This window comes from Lolium perenne, chromosome 3, assembly GCF_019359855.2.
Source record: "Lolium perenne isolate Kyuss_39 chromosome 3, Kyuss_2.0, whole genome shotgun sequence".
Taxonomy (NCBI): Eukaryota; Viridiplantae; Streptophyta; class Magnoliopsida; order Poales; family Poaceae; genus Lolium; species Lolium perenne.
Genome location: NC_067246.2, coordinates 71,506,701 through 71,523,505, shown reverse-complemented (window position 1 = coordinate 71,523,505; position 16,805 = coordinate 71,506,701). Strand labels below are relative to the sequence as shown.

The window sequence follows — 16,805 nt, the reverse complement described above, 5'->3', positions numbered from 1 at the left end:
ACATGTAAGATTTGCTTCGAAGAATATGACCATGCAGACATGCATGTGTGGCGTACTAGTACTTCTTCAACAATGTTCAAACTAGGCGTCTTAATTTTTTACGAGGTTCTGCATACGGTTGAAACTAAGAATAGCAAAAGCACACATGCAATACACATAATTATCTATTACTCTTATACGGTGTATTAGTCTTCTAAAATGTTAAACTACACTAACTTTGATCAAGTTTCTAGAAATAACTAACAACCTCTATAACACCAAATCAATATCTATATATTCATAGTGAAGTATGTTTTCATATTATTTAGACGTAAATAGTTTTATCTAAAACTTGTTCAAATTTAGTACTTTGACTTTTCAGATAACTAATACACCTTATAAGAAAGAACATAGGGAGTATAACTTTTCTCATTATACACGGCAATGAAACTCTAGATGTGAATTTCGTTCCCGAGTTAGCACAATCCTAATAATAGTACATATGATGCCGGAAATTGAATTCGGCTCCCAGTTGCATATGCTCCCTCTACAAAAAAAAATTGAATTTTGAAAAAAAAATATGAAAAACAATTCTACATATACACCTCCACAATATGTGTGTCCGTCAAGTTTCGTGAGTAAGCACTATTTTGTGTGATCTATGTAAAAAAGAGAAAAATTATCTTCTGAAAACTCATACTTTTAGCATTGAATTTTGTATGTTTTACACACTCCACACGACAAGTCGATTTTGCATGAAATGACTTTGTGAACGCGTTTCACGTGAAGATATATGTGCGATTTTTTGTTTTAGTTTTTTTAATTTAAAAATGTGTGTAACATGCATTTCAAAATAGAGAGAGCATATGCTCCCATGTGCCAAAATACCACTCTACCAGATGATGCAACAATCATAGTACTATTTTAAGACAAGACATTGTATAGAAAAGAACCATAGCGAGCCTAAGAATGAGAAGTAAACCAGGGAGCAATTCCTCACAATTTCAAAAGAGGGTTTGGAAGAGCAACTCTAGAACATGCCCCAAATTTTGGGGCTCTAAAACAGGTTTGCATGATCCTCTTAACAGATCATGATAGTTTTTACAGGCCGGAAACAAACGTGCAAAGTGAGATTCCCAAAAATTTGGGCCTTCATTATTTTTGCCATGTGGGACACACCACCTTTTCTTCTCAAATTTATCCTTTCCCGTTTCTTCCTGAAGTGGCTAGTTGGGCACCTGCCCCGACTATGTTTTGAAGCTCCGTGAGGACGATGGTGCCACATAGAGAAATTGGGGGAAACAGTTCCGCATTAGATGAATAGTGATACATGTATAATTTGAAGGTCGAGCCCTGATTTTGAAGGCCCAAAAAACAGTTTTAGAGATGTTTTTATAATTGTTTTAGACACCGGAGTAGATTTTTTGCCAGAGCCATTTTTTGGCCTCTGACCTTTAAAATTGGCCAACTTATGCAGATTAAGCCATTATATGGCATCTGCTAGAGTTGTTCTCAAGCGTAATCAGTAGGGTGATATTCATATAGGTTAGATGTCCACTTAAGATAGAATTTTTAGATATTTACTTCCATTACTTTTCATGTTAGATTGGGTTAAGGCTAGAAGCGTTCGTGTCAAAATTGTATAGCATGTACTGCATCTATTAATTATTGTAGCTCCAAGGTGCCCCAGTATGACAAAGAAAATGTTTTCATGATCTCCTAGACCTGGAACCAAACTATATCTATATCTATATCTATATCTATACGACTATCCCTAATAATAAAGGGCATAGTTTGTTTCATCCCAGATTTTGGTGAGTTCATCCCTACATGATATGTTTACCCTCCCACCTAGTTACACAATACGTCCATAATGTCATCCACTGAAAAATGCTTCGATTTCTCTCTTCATACGTCAAAGTAAAGAAAATAAAAAAACCAGGGACTATAAAAAAATTCATGAAAAAACACAGTACGAATAATCTTCAAACGAAGCCTAAATATTGAATCTTGCATTTAATTTATTTTCTATAAGAACTAAACTATCGCTAATTTACCCGTTAAAACGCACTATTATTCTGTTAGTAGTCTAAAAAATGGGATATAAGTGACATGAGACTTCCAAAAATCCAAATGCACCCTAGTGTGACAGTGCACCTTGTTGTCGTCCATCTTGGCCAGATATTCAGGCTGCCTGCCTGTACTACCAGTACCACACAAACACACTGGAAACAGATGCATGCATCTACACAAGCACACACACACTCTCTCTTTTTTTTTTTTTTTTGAGGGAAGCACACGGACACTCATAAGAAACGCGTATTTTCTAGATGAGGTCAAACAATTAAAAAAAAGGTGCTCCTTTAAGGTGTTTGATCTGAACCGTCTATTATTCAAAGGTATGTTAGACAACAAGAAGCTATGTAAGAATAGAAAAGGTCAAAAGGCTTCACTTAATAATGTTTGATACACAAAAAGTTCACATAGTTACTACCATGTATACGCATTTTTTCTCCGGTGTAACCAAACAGTTCTCAACGTGAAAACTTATACACTTTGTTACTCCCTCCGACCCATATTACTTGATGTTAAAGTGGATACATCTACAACTAAAATGTGTCTAGATACATTTATATTAGCATTAAGTAATATATGTTATAACAAAGAGAATGTAATTGGGCAAGAGCACTTCTGGTTTTGCATCTTAAAAATTGTTTGCTCATATTATCTTGCTTACTTATTGCCAAGAATTTTGTCGATTTTCACATCTTTTGCTATTCATCCGAAAGAGTATTTGTATTTTCGGTCATTCCCGACAAAATGTCACATGGATACTTCAACTTATCTATTCCCTCCATCCAATGATACATGTCTTAGGAGGGAGTGTACTTTTTTGATACGCTAGTTAAAAGATTCGACCGTTCCATTACTTAAGAAGAAGAGTTGCCCATTTAATTACAGAAAACCAGGCGCATAGTTGAGATACATGCCCTGGCGCATAAAGTTTGTATGTGGCTTATGAGATAATATCAGTCTATGGGGAGCGGTGTTTTGGAACAAAGGAGCATATGCTCTCTTTATTTTGAAATGCATCTTACACATATTTTAAATTTAAAAAACTGAAACAAACAATCGCACGTACATTTTCACATATTACGTACATTCATAAAAAATTGACTTGTCCTGTGACGTGTGTAAAAAGACAAAACTCAGTGATAAAAATAATGGTTCTCACACAATCAGTTTTCTCTTTTTTATATGGACCACAAAATATATTGGTAAAAACATATCAGTTTGATTTGTAACTATATCTATATCTATATCTATATCAGTTTTCTCTTTTTTATAACTATATCTATATCTATATCTATATCAGTTTTCTCTTTTTTATAACTATATCTATATCTATATCTATATCTATATCTATATCTATATCTATATCTATTAATGGCAAAAACATATATTATGAAGATGTACATGTAAAAAATGTCAATTTTTTTGCCACCTCGAAATATGTTTTTTTTGGTAGAGGGATCGTACGCACCCGGGAGCCGAATTGAATTTCTGCACACTATGTAGTTTTCCTAGTAGTAAAATTAATGTTATATAGTTGTAAGCAAAAAAAGTAACATTAATTAGCTTGATTTGTTTCCTTGTATATACTCAAGTCTCAAAAGTAACGTAACAATTAGGATAATTTCCTTCTCTATTTATACCTCTGCAAACTAAGTCCATATTAACCCTCAAAACCTCGTTCATGGTCAGTTATATACTTATATGAGCCATTAGATCATGGACATTTTAATGAGCACCTTACTAACATTCCTGTAAAGAATGAGCATTGACTGTAGCAGCAACTTGGAGACAGAATTAGAGCACACGTATATGTTGCACCGACCCGAGATGGATCTTCCTATATATATAGGCTGTTCAACTGCGAAGAGAGCAAAACACCTCAAACGGATAATTACCAACACATCGTCACGTTTCTCCCACCCCCCAAACATTTCTCCGGCCAGGCCAGCCTTATCGCGCCTAAACGAGTCCCGCTAATGGCGATCGTTCACGTGTTACTCGTCGCGCTAATCGCCGCGACGACGTCCCATGCACCGCGCGGCGTCCATGGCGCCGCCGCCAAGACGACGTGGCCCGGCGACCTCGCCGCGCTCGCCAAGGCCATCAGGCTCCGCACCGACCCGAACGCCACGGTGCCGGCCTCGACGGACTTCGGCAACATCACGTCAGCGCTCCCGGCGGCCGTGCTCCTCCCGTCGTCCCCGGCGGACGTGGCCACGCTCCTCCGCGCCGCGCACTCCGACCCCAAGTGGCCGTACACCATCTCCTTCCGCGGCCGCGGCCACTCCACCATGGGCCAGGCCCTGGCCCCCGGCGGCGTGGTCGTCGACATGCCGTCCCTCGGCGCCTCGTCGTCGCCCGCGGCGCCACGCATCAACGTTTCGGCGGACGGGCGGTACGTGGACGCCGGCGGCGAGCAGATGTGGATCGACGTGCTGCGGGCGGCGCTGGCGCGCGGCGTGGCGCCGCGGTCGTGGACGGACTACCTCCACCTCACCGTCGGCGGCACGCTCTCCAACGCCGGGATCAGCGGCCAGACATTCCGGCACGGCCCGCAGATCTCCAACGTGCTGGAGCTCGACGTCATCACCGGTACGTACGCGCGCACGTTACGGCCAGACATTCTTTTGCTAGTTACGTGCCCCACACTGCGTTCTCTCCATTGATCACCAGCTAGCTTGTTCCGGTGCAACTCGCCATTGATGAAGCACGGCAAATAGACCCGGCCGTGTACGCACAAGCTATGCTTTTTATGGTAATTTTTTTTACTATTTTCGGACGGTATAAAAATAGTCAAAAATTAATAATCATGACGAAAAATTATCATTGGCGAGCACCTCACCAGCTTTACCGGCCGGCGCCGCCGTCTTTCATTAGATTTGCTGCCGGCTCGGTTTACTGCGCGTTGACTTTCACATTTCCCCGCCGTTAATTAAATACTAGAATTATTACTCCTCTGCTCGAGTTGACAATTGGTGCAATTGACGCACGCGTGCAGGCTACGGCGAGACGGTGACGTGCTCCAAGTCCCTCAGCCCGGACCTCTTCAACGCGGTCCTGGGCGGGCTGGGCCAGTTCGGCATGATCGTCCGGGCCCGGATCGCGCTCGAGCCCGCGCCGGCCCGGGCCAAGTGGGCGCGGCTCGTCTACACCGACTTCGCCACCTTCTCCGCCGACCAGGAGAAGCTCATCGCTCCCCGCCCGGACGGCTCCATCGGGCTGTTCAGCTACCTCGAGGGCTCCGCCTTCGTCATCCACGGCCTCGCCGCCGCGCTGAAGAACTCAGGCACGTTCTTCTCCGACGCCGACGTCGCGAGCATCGTGGCCCGCGCCGCGGCGAAGAACGCCACCAACGTGTACGTCATCGAGGCGACGCTCAACTACGACAACGCCACGGCCGCGTCCGTGGACCAGGCGCTCAAGTCGGTGCTGGCGGAGCTGCGATTCGAGGAAGGGCTATCCTTCGTGCGCGACGCGTCCTACCTGGAGTTCCTGGACCGGGTGTACGGCGAGGAAATGACACTGGACAAGCTCGGGCTATGGCGCGTCCCGCACCCGTGGCTCAACTTGCTCGTGCCCCGCTCCCGCATCGCCGACTTCGACCGCGGCGTCTTCGGCGGCATCCTCCAGGGCACCGACATCGCTGGGCCTATGGTCATCTACCCGCTCAACAAATCCAAGTACGCATTGATCATGCATGACATGATCATATATATCACGCGCTTCATTTGCTCGTCGACGACTGGTCTGACTGGCTCCGGTCGTTATTTCAGGTGGGACGACAGCATGTCGGCGGTGACGCCGGCGGAGGATGTGTTCTACGCGGTGTCGATGCTCTTCTCGTCGGTGGCGAACGACCTGAAGCGGCTGCAAGCGCAGAACCAGAAGATCCTGCGCTTCTGCGACCTCGCCGGGATCGGGTACAAGGAGTATCTGGCGCATTACACTGTGCGCGGCGACTGGGTCCGGCATTTCGGCGGCAAGTGGGACCGCTTCGTCCAGATGAAGGACAAGTACGACCCCAAGAAACTGCTCTCTCCAGGACAGGACATCTTCAACTAGACTAACTGTTGCTAGCTCGATCAAAAGTTAGTGGATTAACGTGGACAGACGAGTAGGTGGTAAACGTTAGTAATAATGTGTTCATCTAATAATATGTTGTATCCACCTCAAATCTCCATATGTACCCATCGATCTATAGGAATATATAAAATAAAAAAAAGTGTGCATATCGATCGAAAGCTACACCAGTGTTTTCGTGTGGTGTAACCAAACAAATTCTAGTAGTAATTCATGTCTTTTCTAAACCATTGTTGCAATGATTGCTTATTTTTACGAACAATGGAACATTACATGTTGTTTCCCTACAATTATTCTCTCGATTGTATGACCCTTCTCAGATGTCATGAGATCTGGAATCCTACATGAACCGAAAAGACATGAATTACTACAACAATTTGTTTGGTTACACCCAAACTTTAAAATAGCCGGTTATAGCCGGCTATAGCTGGCCGGAGGGACCTGTCGCTACAGCTATGCCCTTCAAAGGCTAAGACGGGATAATCCGCTATTAGCCTCAAAACCCCACTATTAGCCCCAAAAATAGGTAAAAAAAAATAGCCGCTAAGGCTATAATGCTGTAAATATAGTGGGAAAGAAAAGGATAAACTGGAAATTGTTGCTACAACAATTTGTTTGGTTACACCACACGAGAACAAAAGAATATCCGAGAGAGATTTCTATGTCCATGTCATACAGGGGCGGAGCCAGGGATATAATTGAGAGGGGGCAATTTGTGGCATCAGGGTTGTATTTAGCTTTGTAAGAGGGGGCATCAATGGTGAAAAATTAACATATTAGCTTGTTAGTGAAAACTGAGTGGGGGCAATGGCCCCCACAGGCTTGTACCTGCATCCACCCATGATGTCATAGTTGCCGTGGGCACAAAGAAAAAAAAAACCTCTTGCTAGAAACCCTAGGGTTCATTGAATTCTCGAATCGTAGAAGTAGGAAAAACACTAGTTTGATTGGTATGCAATCTTGAGTGTTTGACACCATAGAAAAAGCAAAGAGTGTCTGAAAACTACAAAATAAATAAATAAATATCAAAGAGTGTTTGACACCATAGAAAAAGCAAAGTAATTTTACCAAATTGTATGGATATAAAATTCCCTCCAAAATAGACTCCAAAGGATCTTAAAAGTTCAATTCCTCTAACCCTTTGAAATTCCTTTGAACCAAAGGAATAATATAGCAAAGCAAACCATAGTAATTATGGATGATTCATATCCTATGAAAATCCATTGAGTTTACTTTTTTTGCAAAACAAAGACTCTACATTAAGAGAAACCTTCGCCTTCAACCTCCAGACCGTGTCGACGGTGCGTCGCTGCTCCTCCCTGAGCCGACCTGATGCTGAATCAAAAAAAAATCCTAGGAATTTTAGAGGATTCAAATCCTTAAGATATTTTATATGATGGTTGCTTAGGGCTCCTCTGATTTAACGGAATTCTACCGAACTTTGGGAGGATTTAGATCCTTAGGAGTTATTCCTTCGAATGTCATTTGCTTCACATGGGTTGCAATCCTTGAATTTTTCCAAAGGATTCCTATGCACTCGATTTTGGAGGGTCATTTCCATGAACTAAGACCTCTTGTTACAATTCCTTTGTTTTTATTGTGCTACCAAATAACTTTGTTCTAGACTCTTGTTGTTCTTTAGTTCTATAAGATTGTAGAGGACATGCGACTCCAACCCTACAATTTTCACATTCCAACGTTTTGAGAATCCTAAGAGTCAAAGGGGGCCTTCATTTGTATTATTGAATTCCGTAGGACTTTTTACTAAGGAGTCCTTTTCACAACATTTCGTAGGAAATCTGACATCCACTCAAACCGCTCAATAAGAATCCTTTGTTTTTTTTTTTACTTTGATTGCGTAATCGCAAATTTGACAAACTAAAATTTAACAAATTATTCACTCACAAGTCACAAGTCAAAATGCTCTTTTGGATAAATGCAGTGTTCTATAGCGGTTAAATAATTATAGGGGTTTCTCCTGAAAATTCAAATTCTCTAAGTGGTTAATCATGTGGTAGTTGGAGCTTTAATCGCCGCATACCATTAATTGTGAACCGAAATATGCAACTCCTCCTGTGTGTACAGTGTACCAGACAATGGGCGCCCATGGAAAGAACATATAGGACGAGAACTCATGCCACGTTCCTTCGCTTGTAAAAGGGCACCGTCATTTGTAGCAGACGTTTGATCGTTGCTTTGGGTTCGGCACAGATTGAGACGTGTTTCTTAGTTGTCTCCTGGCAACTCCTTAAAATACAGGGCCATTGCATGATTAACTACCATTTGACGCCGATAACAAGACACGGATAGGTCACGTCAGGGCATCTTCTGAAACTGCACACAACTTCAGAGTGCATTTACAGTTTGACCTGGCGCATCTTGAGTCTGCCGACGAGAAATTAGTGAAAACGTTACCATCGGCGCTAATGAGTTATCGCTGGCATGCTTGGATGGGCAATGCCAATTTTGTCAATAGTGGAGCACCTGAGAGCATTGGAGTACATGCTCAGGTTCCCTGCAATAAGTAGAGAGCAGTCGACCGCAACTTTTGCTTAATTTCTCAGCACTTACCAAATGCATGCACTAGCACATCACGTTCTGTGTATTGATTCATGGAGCAAACCAGTAAAGGTAAGCAGCACTGCTGACCAAAATAAAAGGCGGTCGGTCATAGATTAGCAGTTACCATCACATGTACGCAAGCCCAAGTTAGAGCCTATCATTCGATTGCATGAGTTGCTTTTTTTAGGGGAAGGTCAAATCGAGTTAGGCAGTGATGTTCCGGGGCAACCATGCACGGTTTGGTACTCTTGTAAAGGTAGAGGCTTGTCAATGTGGATCTCTCCCATACCGTCCTGACGTATTACCTATACGTAGCAATCGCTTAATTCGACAGGCATGGCACGCAACTCAAGCGAGTAGTTATGGAAAAGTGCAAAGAATCATTTACTACTCAAGCCTTCTGAGATGGCCTAGGCTGCTGTTATTTACATTGTGACATTATAGAGCTGTGATAATTTACATCGATAGAGCGATGGAGCATAGCTCATCCATCATAACATGAGTTGCTCTTCGACTAATGCTAGGCTTGATGTTTAAGTTCGCGCCGGTGTTCGGGGCACCTCGTTTTGGGGCGCCCACACCCAAACCTTCAGCTCGCCAGCGCCATCTCCAGTGAAGAGCAGCCCACCAGCCACGAGCTCGATGGTCTTCACTTCTTTCTTGGAGGAAAGCTTGCCCCTCTCATCAAACCTGAAAGAAAGATGCAGTGTAGGTTTTATGGGGCTGCTTTTTCAGTAAGGAAGTAATTTGAGGAAATGAGGTACAACTGACAGAACATTTTAATCAATGTTACTTACGATGGCAGGTCAAACAGGCGGATGCAGTTGCTGTTGTGTAGGGAACAGAACAAAACTGGCGTCTTTCCCACACGATGCATGCCGAAGAGGGTGCGCAATCCCTGCAACAGAAGGTGGATACAGGTTTAGCAACACAGAAAGAACATATTTACTGTTACAAAATAAGTTCAGAAACAAGCCATTACCCAGGCACCCTAATAAAGTAGAAATTTCTCAAGGCCATTAATATCATGAAAGCTCAACACAGCTTAAAGAAGTAGACTGTTAACTTGTTCCGAGTAAAAGAGGTGTTGAGAAAATCAAGGATGGGAAGTAACATCGACATATGTGCACAGCGCTCGCAGGAATACAGGACAAATATCAAGAACAATATCCAGAATTTGGGATGAACAGACTATTGTGGTATTATGACTAATCACTATGAAGTCTTGATAACCATTCCATCCTTGCTGATACATCTCTATCTGATACTCCCACACTAACTCTTCACGGAAACAAATGAGCTCAAAAGACTGATGGCAACCAACTAAATATCCCAATAAAAGAGCTGCTGACAGGGTTAACCTTATATCTGCTGCTCAATAATACAAGATAAACTCCCAGCAGACCAAGAACAGATACAACCAAACAGGTAACAAAGGCCAGCTTGCGAAAACTATATTGCTCGACTGAATGCAGATAGAGTCACAACTTCCAGAAATAAAGACTGTCATGCACCGACAGAATAACATAAAAGACTGATCAAGCGACAAGAACTCTGAAAAAATCTTCCACTTGAGTTTAGACAAATAACTGCAGCTAGGGTTGAGTTGTGACATCACTTGAGAAAAGATGGAAACTGCTCAACCCAGTAACACACAATCAAGCAAACACTGAATAAAGCGAAGAAAACTAAGTAAATAACAGTGTAGTTATACATAGCAAGTACAAATCAGTAAATAATTTTAGACACGATCGTGTATGTCCTCTGGCTACTCATATTCACCATGAAATATTTACTTAACGTAGTACTAAAATTCCCGCACTTAAAGATATACAGATGCCATAATTATTCGACACAAACTGTTTACAGTGCTTAATCAAACTAAATAATTATAGTATAATCTTAACACTGACAGAAACAGAAATTTGCAGCTACTATAAGCCTTCCTGTTTGGAAGTTCAATAAAGTTTTGAGAAAATAACATTGATGGCACAATTCGTACAACGGAAGTGTACGGAACTTACATGCTCCTCAGAATGGGTATGCGTGACTTGAAGGTTTCCAGACTCTGAAGCAGACCAGACCTTTATGGTTTTGTCCAGGGAGCATGATAATAATTTCTGATCCCAACAAAGCACAGAAGTAACAGCAGCTTTATGCTCAGAGAGTGTTTGAACACACTGGAGAGTTTTAAGGTCCCATACCTGATATTACCAAGAATATATCAGATGCATGCACAGTATTTAGTAACCAACAGAAATAAGCAGGTCTGGAGCATTTTCGTACTCTGATTGTCTTGTCAAGTGAGCCAGAGTAAAGCCTTGTTGCTGAGACAGAAAGTGAAATCACTTGACGCTCATGGCCACTGAGAATTGCCACTGGTCCCAAGTTGTTCTCCTTAGTAGGAAATTTCCAAGCCATGATGCGACCATCCCCCGTGCCAGCAAATAGCATTTCATCTTTGATAGTCATAGAACAAACAAGCCCAGAAGGTCCCTGGAGACTTAGTTTCATCCCTGTCTGTATGTTCCATGCCTACAAATCAGTGGAACAACTAAGACTGATAGTTTAACACCCAGTAGCGCCACACAGTATATGGCACAAAATTGGCATGTACTCCTAATGAAATCAAATATTTAGAATATTTTACCTCCACGGATTTTGGGATTCCGAACAAAACCCACTTGTCGTGAGTAATCATGCAGCTGATCTTGCCTCCCATCTTGATGATATCAACGCACTATTGCAGAAACATTAAGAATAAAAAGGGCAATATGGAACAGGTTAGAATCTCTCTTTCTTTTTTTTCTTTTTTTTTGCTATACAACAATATTTTCTCTAATTTTTCTCCTTTTTTTAATCTTCTCTTCTTTTTTTAAGGCTCTTCTCTGCTGTTCCTTTTATTTACCCTTTTTCTCACTACTAATACTCTTACAAGAACACGTGTCATCTGCCAATCAGATAAGAACGGTAACCCAAGCGAGCCTTGCTTATCAGTCAACCAGCCTGATGGCCTCTTGAAGCTGATCATGCTTGTCAGTCAACCAGCCTGATGGCTTCTTGAACCTGATCATGCTTGTCAGTCAACCAGCCTGATGGCCTCCAGAAACTGATCATGGGCATTCTGATCAACGGAACCAGGTGAAGAGCCTCAAGACAGATCAGTCCGGCATCTTGATAACTGCAGGCGTGACAAACGGAACCCAATTTGAACCAACGGACACACCAACCACCATGAGGGACAAGCTAAACTCCCCAATTGATCGATCAGGAAGCACCTATCAACCATCACAGGCAATGCACAATTTGATTCCACTGACACATCGACGACTACCTCAAGCAAGCAGATCTACTCCCCAATTGATCACATTGGCAGGCAGCACAGATGAACCACCGCAGGCGATGGGGGAATCGGTGGAGAAGCAACCCCAAGCTGAACCGTGCACAAAGAATCTGAAGGAAGTGTTGAGAGCGGATAGCCCTGCTACCTTGCCAGAGTTGGAGTCCCATAGGCGAACTGTGCCGTCGGTGCTGCCGGAGTAGAGCTTGTCAGAACCAGTCGGCATAGAGATGCCAGTGATAGCCTGCAGAATTCGACAACAAAATATGAGAGCCCGTCGCAAAGCATAAGTACTGAAGCAGAGCACATTCATTGTATTTTGCGATGTGAGATAGGACTAATTTCCCGCGATACATTATCTAGGTCATGAGCAAGCAGATACATTGTATTTTGTAATGTGAGGTAGGTCTAATTTCCGGCGATATATTGTCATGAGCAAGCAGATCCAATGTATTTTGCAATGTGAGGTAGGTCTAATTTCCGGCAATATATTATCTAGGTCATGAGCAAGCACATCCATTGTATTTTGCGATGTGAGATGGGGCTAATTTCCCACGATACATTATCTAGGTCAGGAGCAGATTCATTGTTTTTTAAGATGTGAGATAGGGCTAATATCCCGCGATACATTATCTAGGCCAGGAGCAGATTCATTCTATTTTGCGATATGAGATAGGGCTAATTTCCCCCGATACATTATCTAGGTCATGATCGAATTCATTGTATTTTGCTATGTGAGATAGGGCTAATTTCACGCGATACATTATCTAGGTCGAACAGATCAAGCGTCACAATAGGAACAGGGTCAGGGGAAACACGCACCTCGGTATGTCCAGCGAGGGCGCAGAGGAAAGCGAACCCGCCGCAGCTCTCCCGCACGCGCGGCTCCTGGTTCGGCCTCCGATTCGTCTCCGCCGGCTTCGGATCGGTCTTCTGGTCCGACTCCTCGTCTGCAGGCCGCCGTCGCGTCGGGGCGGGGGCCTCCGCGGCGTAACTCGATCTGCGGGCTGGTGGCGCCTTGCGCGCGGGGCCGAGGAGCCTCGCCGTCGCGGGATCGAGGCTGAGGGCGGGGCGGCTGGCCTTGGCCCCGCGTGGTTCGGAGGGGCGGGCGTAAGGGCTCGACCGCGCCGGCGCCGGCGACGGCGCGGGGCCGGGGCCGAGGCGCGCGGAGAGAGTGGAGGAGATCGGCATGGCGGGGATTCCAGCGTAGCGGAAGCGCGGCGATGGGGAGGGCGCGGCGGCGTTAGGGTTTCGGTGGAGAAGGCGCGATCGCGTATGTATCTGGATCAAAGGAGTTGAGGTGGGATTAGGGAAGAAGTGGCGCCGAGCCACCGGGCGGTTGCGATGTTATATGAAGTGGGGGCGCCGAGGCGGTTGCGAGGCGCCGATTTCCGTGGCGGTTTCGGCTTTGGATTCGTCAGGAACTCTTCTTCTTTTTTTCTGAAGGCCACCGTGTCAACTTTTGTATCTCCATCGTAAGGCTTAAGGTTTATGTTTTTCTAGAAAAATTAAAGCAAGTAAATTTTGACCAAATTTTCAGAATAATTTACTCCGTATCAATAAATATAATATTTTATAGATACATGAAAATATATTTCATTATCTACCTAATAATATTAATTTTGTGTTTTCCATGTTAGTATGATTCTTTATAACAATTTGGTAAAATTTAACATAGTTTGACTTTCTAAAAAAATATAGATCTTAAGACTTAGGATGGAGGTAGTATTAGATAACAATTACATCGTCCATAAATTTACTCACAATATAACCAGAGGCTCTATCCAATTACAAGAATTTTTCGAATCAAAACAAAACCTAGCCAAAGTATGAGCAACTACGTTCGTTTCCCGGAGACAGTGTTTAAAATCGACCTTTCCTATAACTGCTACCGATGCCATACAGTTGGCATAAATTGATGCCAAGGAACTCCATCATATATCCTCGCCATTGCATGCATTCACCACCTCCATTGCGTCAAACTAGGCCTGAACTGCATTGCAACCAATACCTTCTGCGAGTGCAAGTCCGTCACGTTGCTATTGCTTCCGTTGAAGCCACCGAATCAACATGTTGGATATAGGCACATGAGACTGCAATAAATTTACCTCGAGAGTCCTGTATCACCGCTGCAGTCGCTCCAGCTTGTATATCAGCCTCAAAGGCTGCATTCACATTCAACTTCACATATCTACAAAGAGGGCGAGTCCACTTCACGGATCTAAATTGTAGTACTCCTATGAGATTTAATACAGTTTGCACCAAGACCAAGAATTGAGGCCACACAGATTTTCACTGGTGGAACGGGATCACCATGTACTCTTTGGCACCTAAGAGCATCTCCAGTCGCGTCCCCCAAACCGTCCCCCAAACCGCGCCGGATCGAGCGTTTGGGGGACGTGTTTTGTTCGTGCCGCTTTTGGGGGACGTCGCTCCCCAGCCACGTCCCCCAAACGCCACCCCCAAACATTTAAATTACTTTTTTTAACACATAAACCATTTATCAAATATAGCATATGAATAAAAATGTTTGCGAGAATTGTTTTCAAATTAAATTACAACAAATAATAAAACAAGTAATCAAATATAATAAATAGGGCTAGATGCTACATCAAGGTGCCACAGTATTTCCTTTGATCATCCACAAATGCTCAACGAGATCAGCTTGAAGTTGCTCATGCACATTGCTGTCACGGATCTCTGCGTGCATGGCGAGAAAATCAGCAAAATCTGCAGGCAACTCATGATCAACCTTCGCAAGAGGGTCTTGACACTCATAGGGACCAACATGTGACCTAACATGATTCTTGCGGTCATCCTCGATGATCATGTTGTGCATGATCACACAAGCCTGCATCACCTTCCACATTTGGTCGTGAGACCAGCTTAGAGCAGGGTACCGGACAATGGCAAATTGTGCTTGAAACACACCAAATGCCCGTTCGACATCCTTCCTGCAAGCCTCCTGTCGTGTAGCAAAGTGGGAATTCTTCAGACCTGATGGATTCGAGATTGTTTTGACAAAAGTGGCCCATCGGCACCCTCCTCTCCGCCTGAGGCAGCAGAACTATGGGAGGAACCGACACAGACGGTGCTCCCTTTTGGATGCATTGCATCACCGTCCGTGTCGTGACTCTCTCTGTCTCTCTTTGACGCTGCGATTTCTAGGACATTTTGCATCTACAGAAGATGGTTAGAATACTCTTTGTTTCTTGCCAAAATATAAAATAGTGTACTTTTTCTTTTTCTTTTTTGTACATGGAAGAGCGGTTATGCCCTTTTAAGACTCTTGCAGTAATCTGACCAAACAGTGGCTGAAGATACAAAAAGAAATATCCACGGTTGCTCCAACTATATTCGCAAAGGGTGGACGTGCGAACATGAATATCAACTGTGTTTTTTCCAATTCAAACTATGTGTCACTGTTAATCCTATTTGAAGTACTACCTGCTGATGATTTCAGTAATGGCTATTTATTGTGTACCACTTATGCATTCTTGCTTACACTTAATGATTCACATGTCTTCAACACTACATGAGAGCTCCTGGCATGATTTTTTTAGACATAGTACTGTCAGAATTTTCCTATGGAGAAGCTTCCGTGTGAATCCAAATTGTTAATTCTCGGTTGAAGGCATATAGTTTCTGCTCGCTACTATTGACTATCAACGTATTTTTTTCCCCGCTAAATCTCGGTTGAAAGTCATATAGATTCTACTTGTGATTACTTTTGATTAAGTTTGTATTTTTATCTATTTTTGCAGGCGTTGCTACAGATATGCAGATGGATAAACTGTGCAGTGACATACCAATCTGCAGTTTAATTTACAGGTTGATCTTTCTTCAATTGACACTACACAGCTACGAGGTTTTCTGATTTATATATATATATATCCACAGTGCTTTACATATCAGATGATGCTGGTGCTGAGAGATATTGGCTTCATTTTTGTTGTGACTCTTAGATTTGGGGAATTTCATTGGTATTGCAAATTGTTCATATGAGTGCTACTCTTACGTAACCTATTCACTCTTTCTATTTATCTATTGCCCGGAAATGCAATTTTAATCTCAGGTGCATATGCTCGTGCTACCAAGAAAAACATCTTAAAATATCACAAAAGTTACGAACAAAAATTTCAGGCATGTATGTTAACAATCCATGAGTGTATGCCAAGTTTCACGCGAATCCGGTATTTTTTGTGTCCTGTGTAAAAATGATAAGCAAATGTCTTATGAAGAGCTTATTTTTAGCATCAAATTTTAAATTTTTTACACATAACATAAAAAGTATCGATTTTTTGTGAAACAACTTTGAAAACACATAGAACATCAAAATGTATCTGTGACATATTTTGTCGGAATTTTTCGACATGATATAATACGTTGAAAATTTATTTTAAAAACCAGGAGCATGTGCTCCCGGAGTAGAAACGACTCCTTGCTTCCATGACTTCTCATGCTGGAAATATTGTATGCAACGGCCTTCTTCTACCATATGTACTCATATGTATACTTCACACTTTCTTATCTGTTATAGTGGGGATATTCACTTTGGCTCATAGGAGCATTTGCTCCCATTGTGTGAATCAACATTTTGAAGTGTCAAAAATTTCTAAACTAAAAATTTTCATGTACATCTACACATTTTATGTTCGTACACAAGTTTTCAAAAAAAACTATAAAAATTTGTGGCTCCAGTAAAAAAGACAAATTTTGATGCTATAACACGACTACGTACAGGATATTTTTTTATCTTTTTTGTACA

The 16,805-nt window shown here is 42.8% G+C and overlaps 2 protein-coding genes across 3 annotated transcripts; one reads left to right on the top strand and one right to left on the bottom strand.

The window, feature by feature from the left end:
- The first annotated feature begins 3,938 nt into the window (after positions 1 to 3,938).
- LOC127341540 (cytokinin dehydrogenase 1) lies at positions 3,939 to 6,362 on the top strand. The gene is made up of 3 exons (XM_051367410.1): positions 3,939 to 4,647; positions 5,054 to 5,735; positions 5,829 to 6,362. Exons 1-3 carry the CDS (start codon positions 4,032 to 4,034, stop codon positions 6,115 to 6,117), a joined length of 1,587 nt encoding a protein of 528 aa, XP_051223370.1. The 5' UTR covers positions 3,939 to 4,031; the 3' UTR covers positions 6,118 to 6,362.
- Positions 6,363 to 9,057: 2,695 nt separating this feature from the next.
- Positions 9,058 to 13,370, bottom strand: LOC127341541 (zinc finger CCCH domain-containing protein 17). 2 transcript variants are annotated; one of them, XM_051367411.2, is made up of 7 exons: positions 12,860 to 13,369; positions 12,186 to 12,281; positions 11,348 to 11,437; positions 10,984 to 11,232; positions 10,722 to 10,901; positions 9,495 to 9,595; positions 9,058 to 9,387 (listed from the first exon to the last, which is right to left on the bottom strand). In XM_051367411.2, exons 1-7 carry the CDS (start codon positions 13,226 to 13,228, stop codon positions 9,231 to 9,233), a joined length of 1,242 nt encoding a protein of 413 aa, XP_051223371.1. In that variant the 5' UTR covers positions 13,229 to 13,369; the 3' UTR covers positions 9,058 to 9,230. The 2 variants fall into 2 exon arrangements, with proteins under 2 accessions (XP_051223371.1, XP_071684092.1); XM_071827991.1 differs by lacking the exons at positions 9,058 to 9,387; positions 9,495 to 9,595 and adding an exon at positions 9,680 to 10,366 and having other exon boundaries at positions 12,860 to 13,370.
- Positions 13,371 to 16,805: the final 3,435 nt, after the last annotated feature.

Bases quoted from the DNA above. Each gene is read 5' to 3' on its own strand.
- LOC127341540 (XM_051367410.1), top strand. From the start codon at position 4,032: ATGGCGATCGTTCACGTGTTACTCGTCGCGCTAATCGCCGCGACGACG. The intron at 4,648-5,053 runs GTACGTACGCGC...GCACGCGTGCAG, and splicing joins GGAGCTCGACGTCATCACCG to GCTACGGCGAGACGGTGACG. The intron at 5,736-5,828 runs GTACGCATTGAT...TCGTTATTTCAG, and splicing joins TACCCGCTCAACAAATCCAA to GTGGGACGACAGCATGTCGG.
- LOC127341541 (XM_051367411.2), bottom strand. From the start codon at position 13,228: ATGCCGATCTCCTCCACTCTCTCCGCGCGCCTCGGCCCCGGCCCCGCG. The intron at 10,902-10,983 runs GTACGAAAATGC...TGGTAATATCAG, and splicing joins CACTTGACAAGACAATCAGA to GTATGGGACCTTAAAACTCT. The intron at 9,388-9,494 runs GTAAGTAACATT...TCTTTCTTTCAG, and splicing joins CGCCTGTTTGACCTGCCATC to GTTTGATGAGAGGGGCAAGC.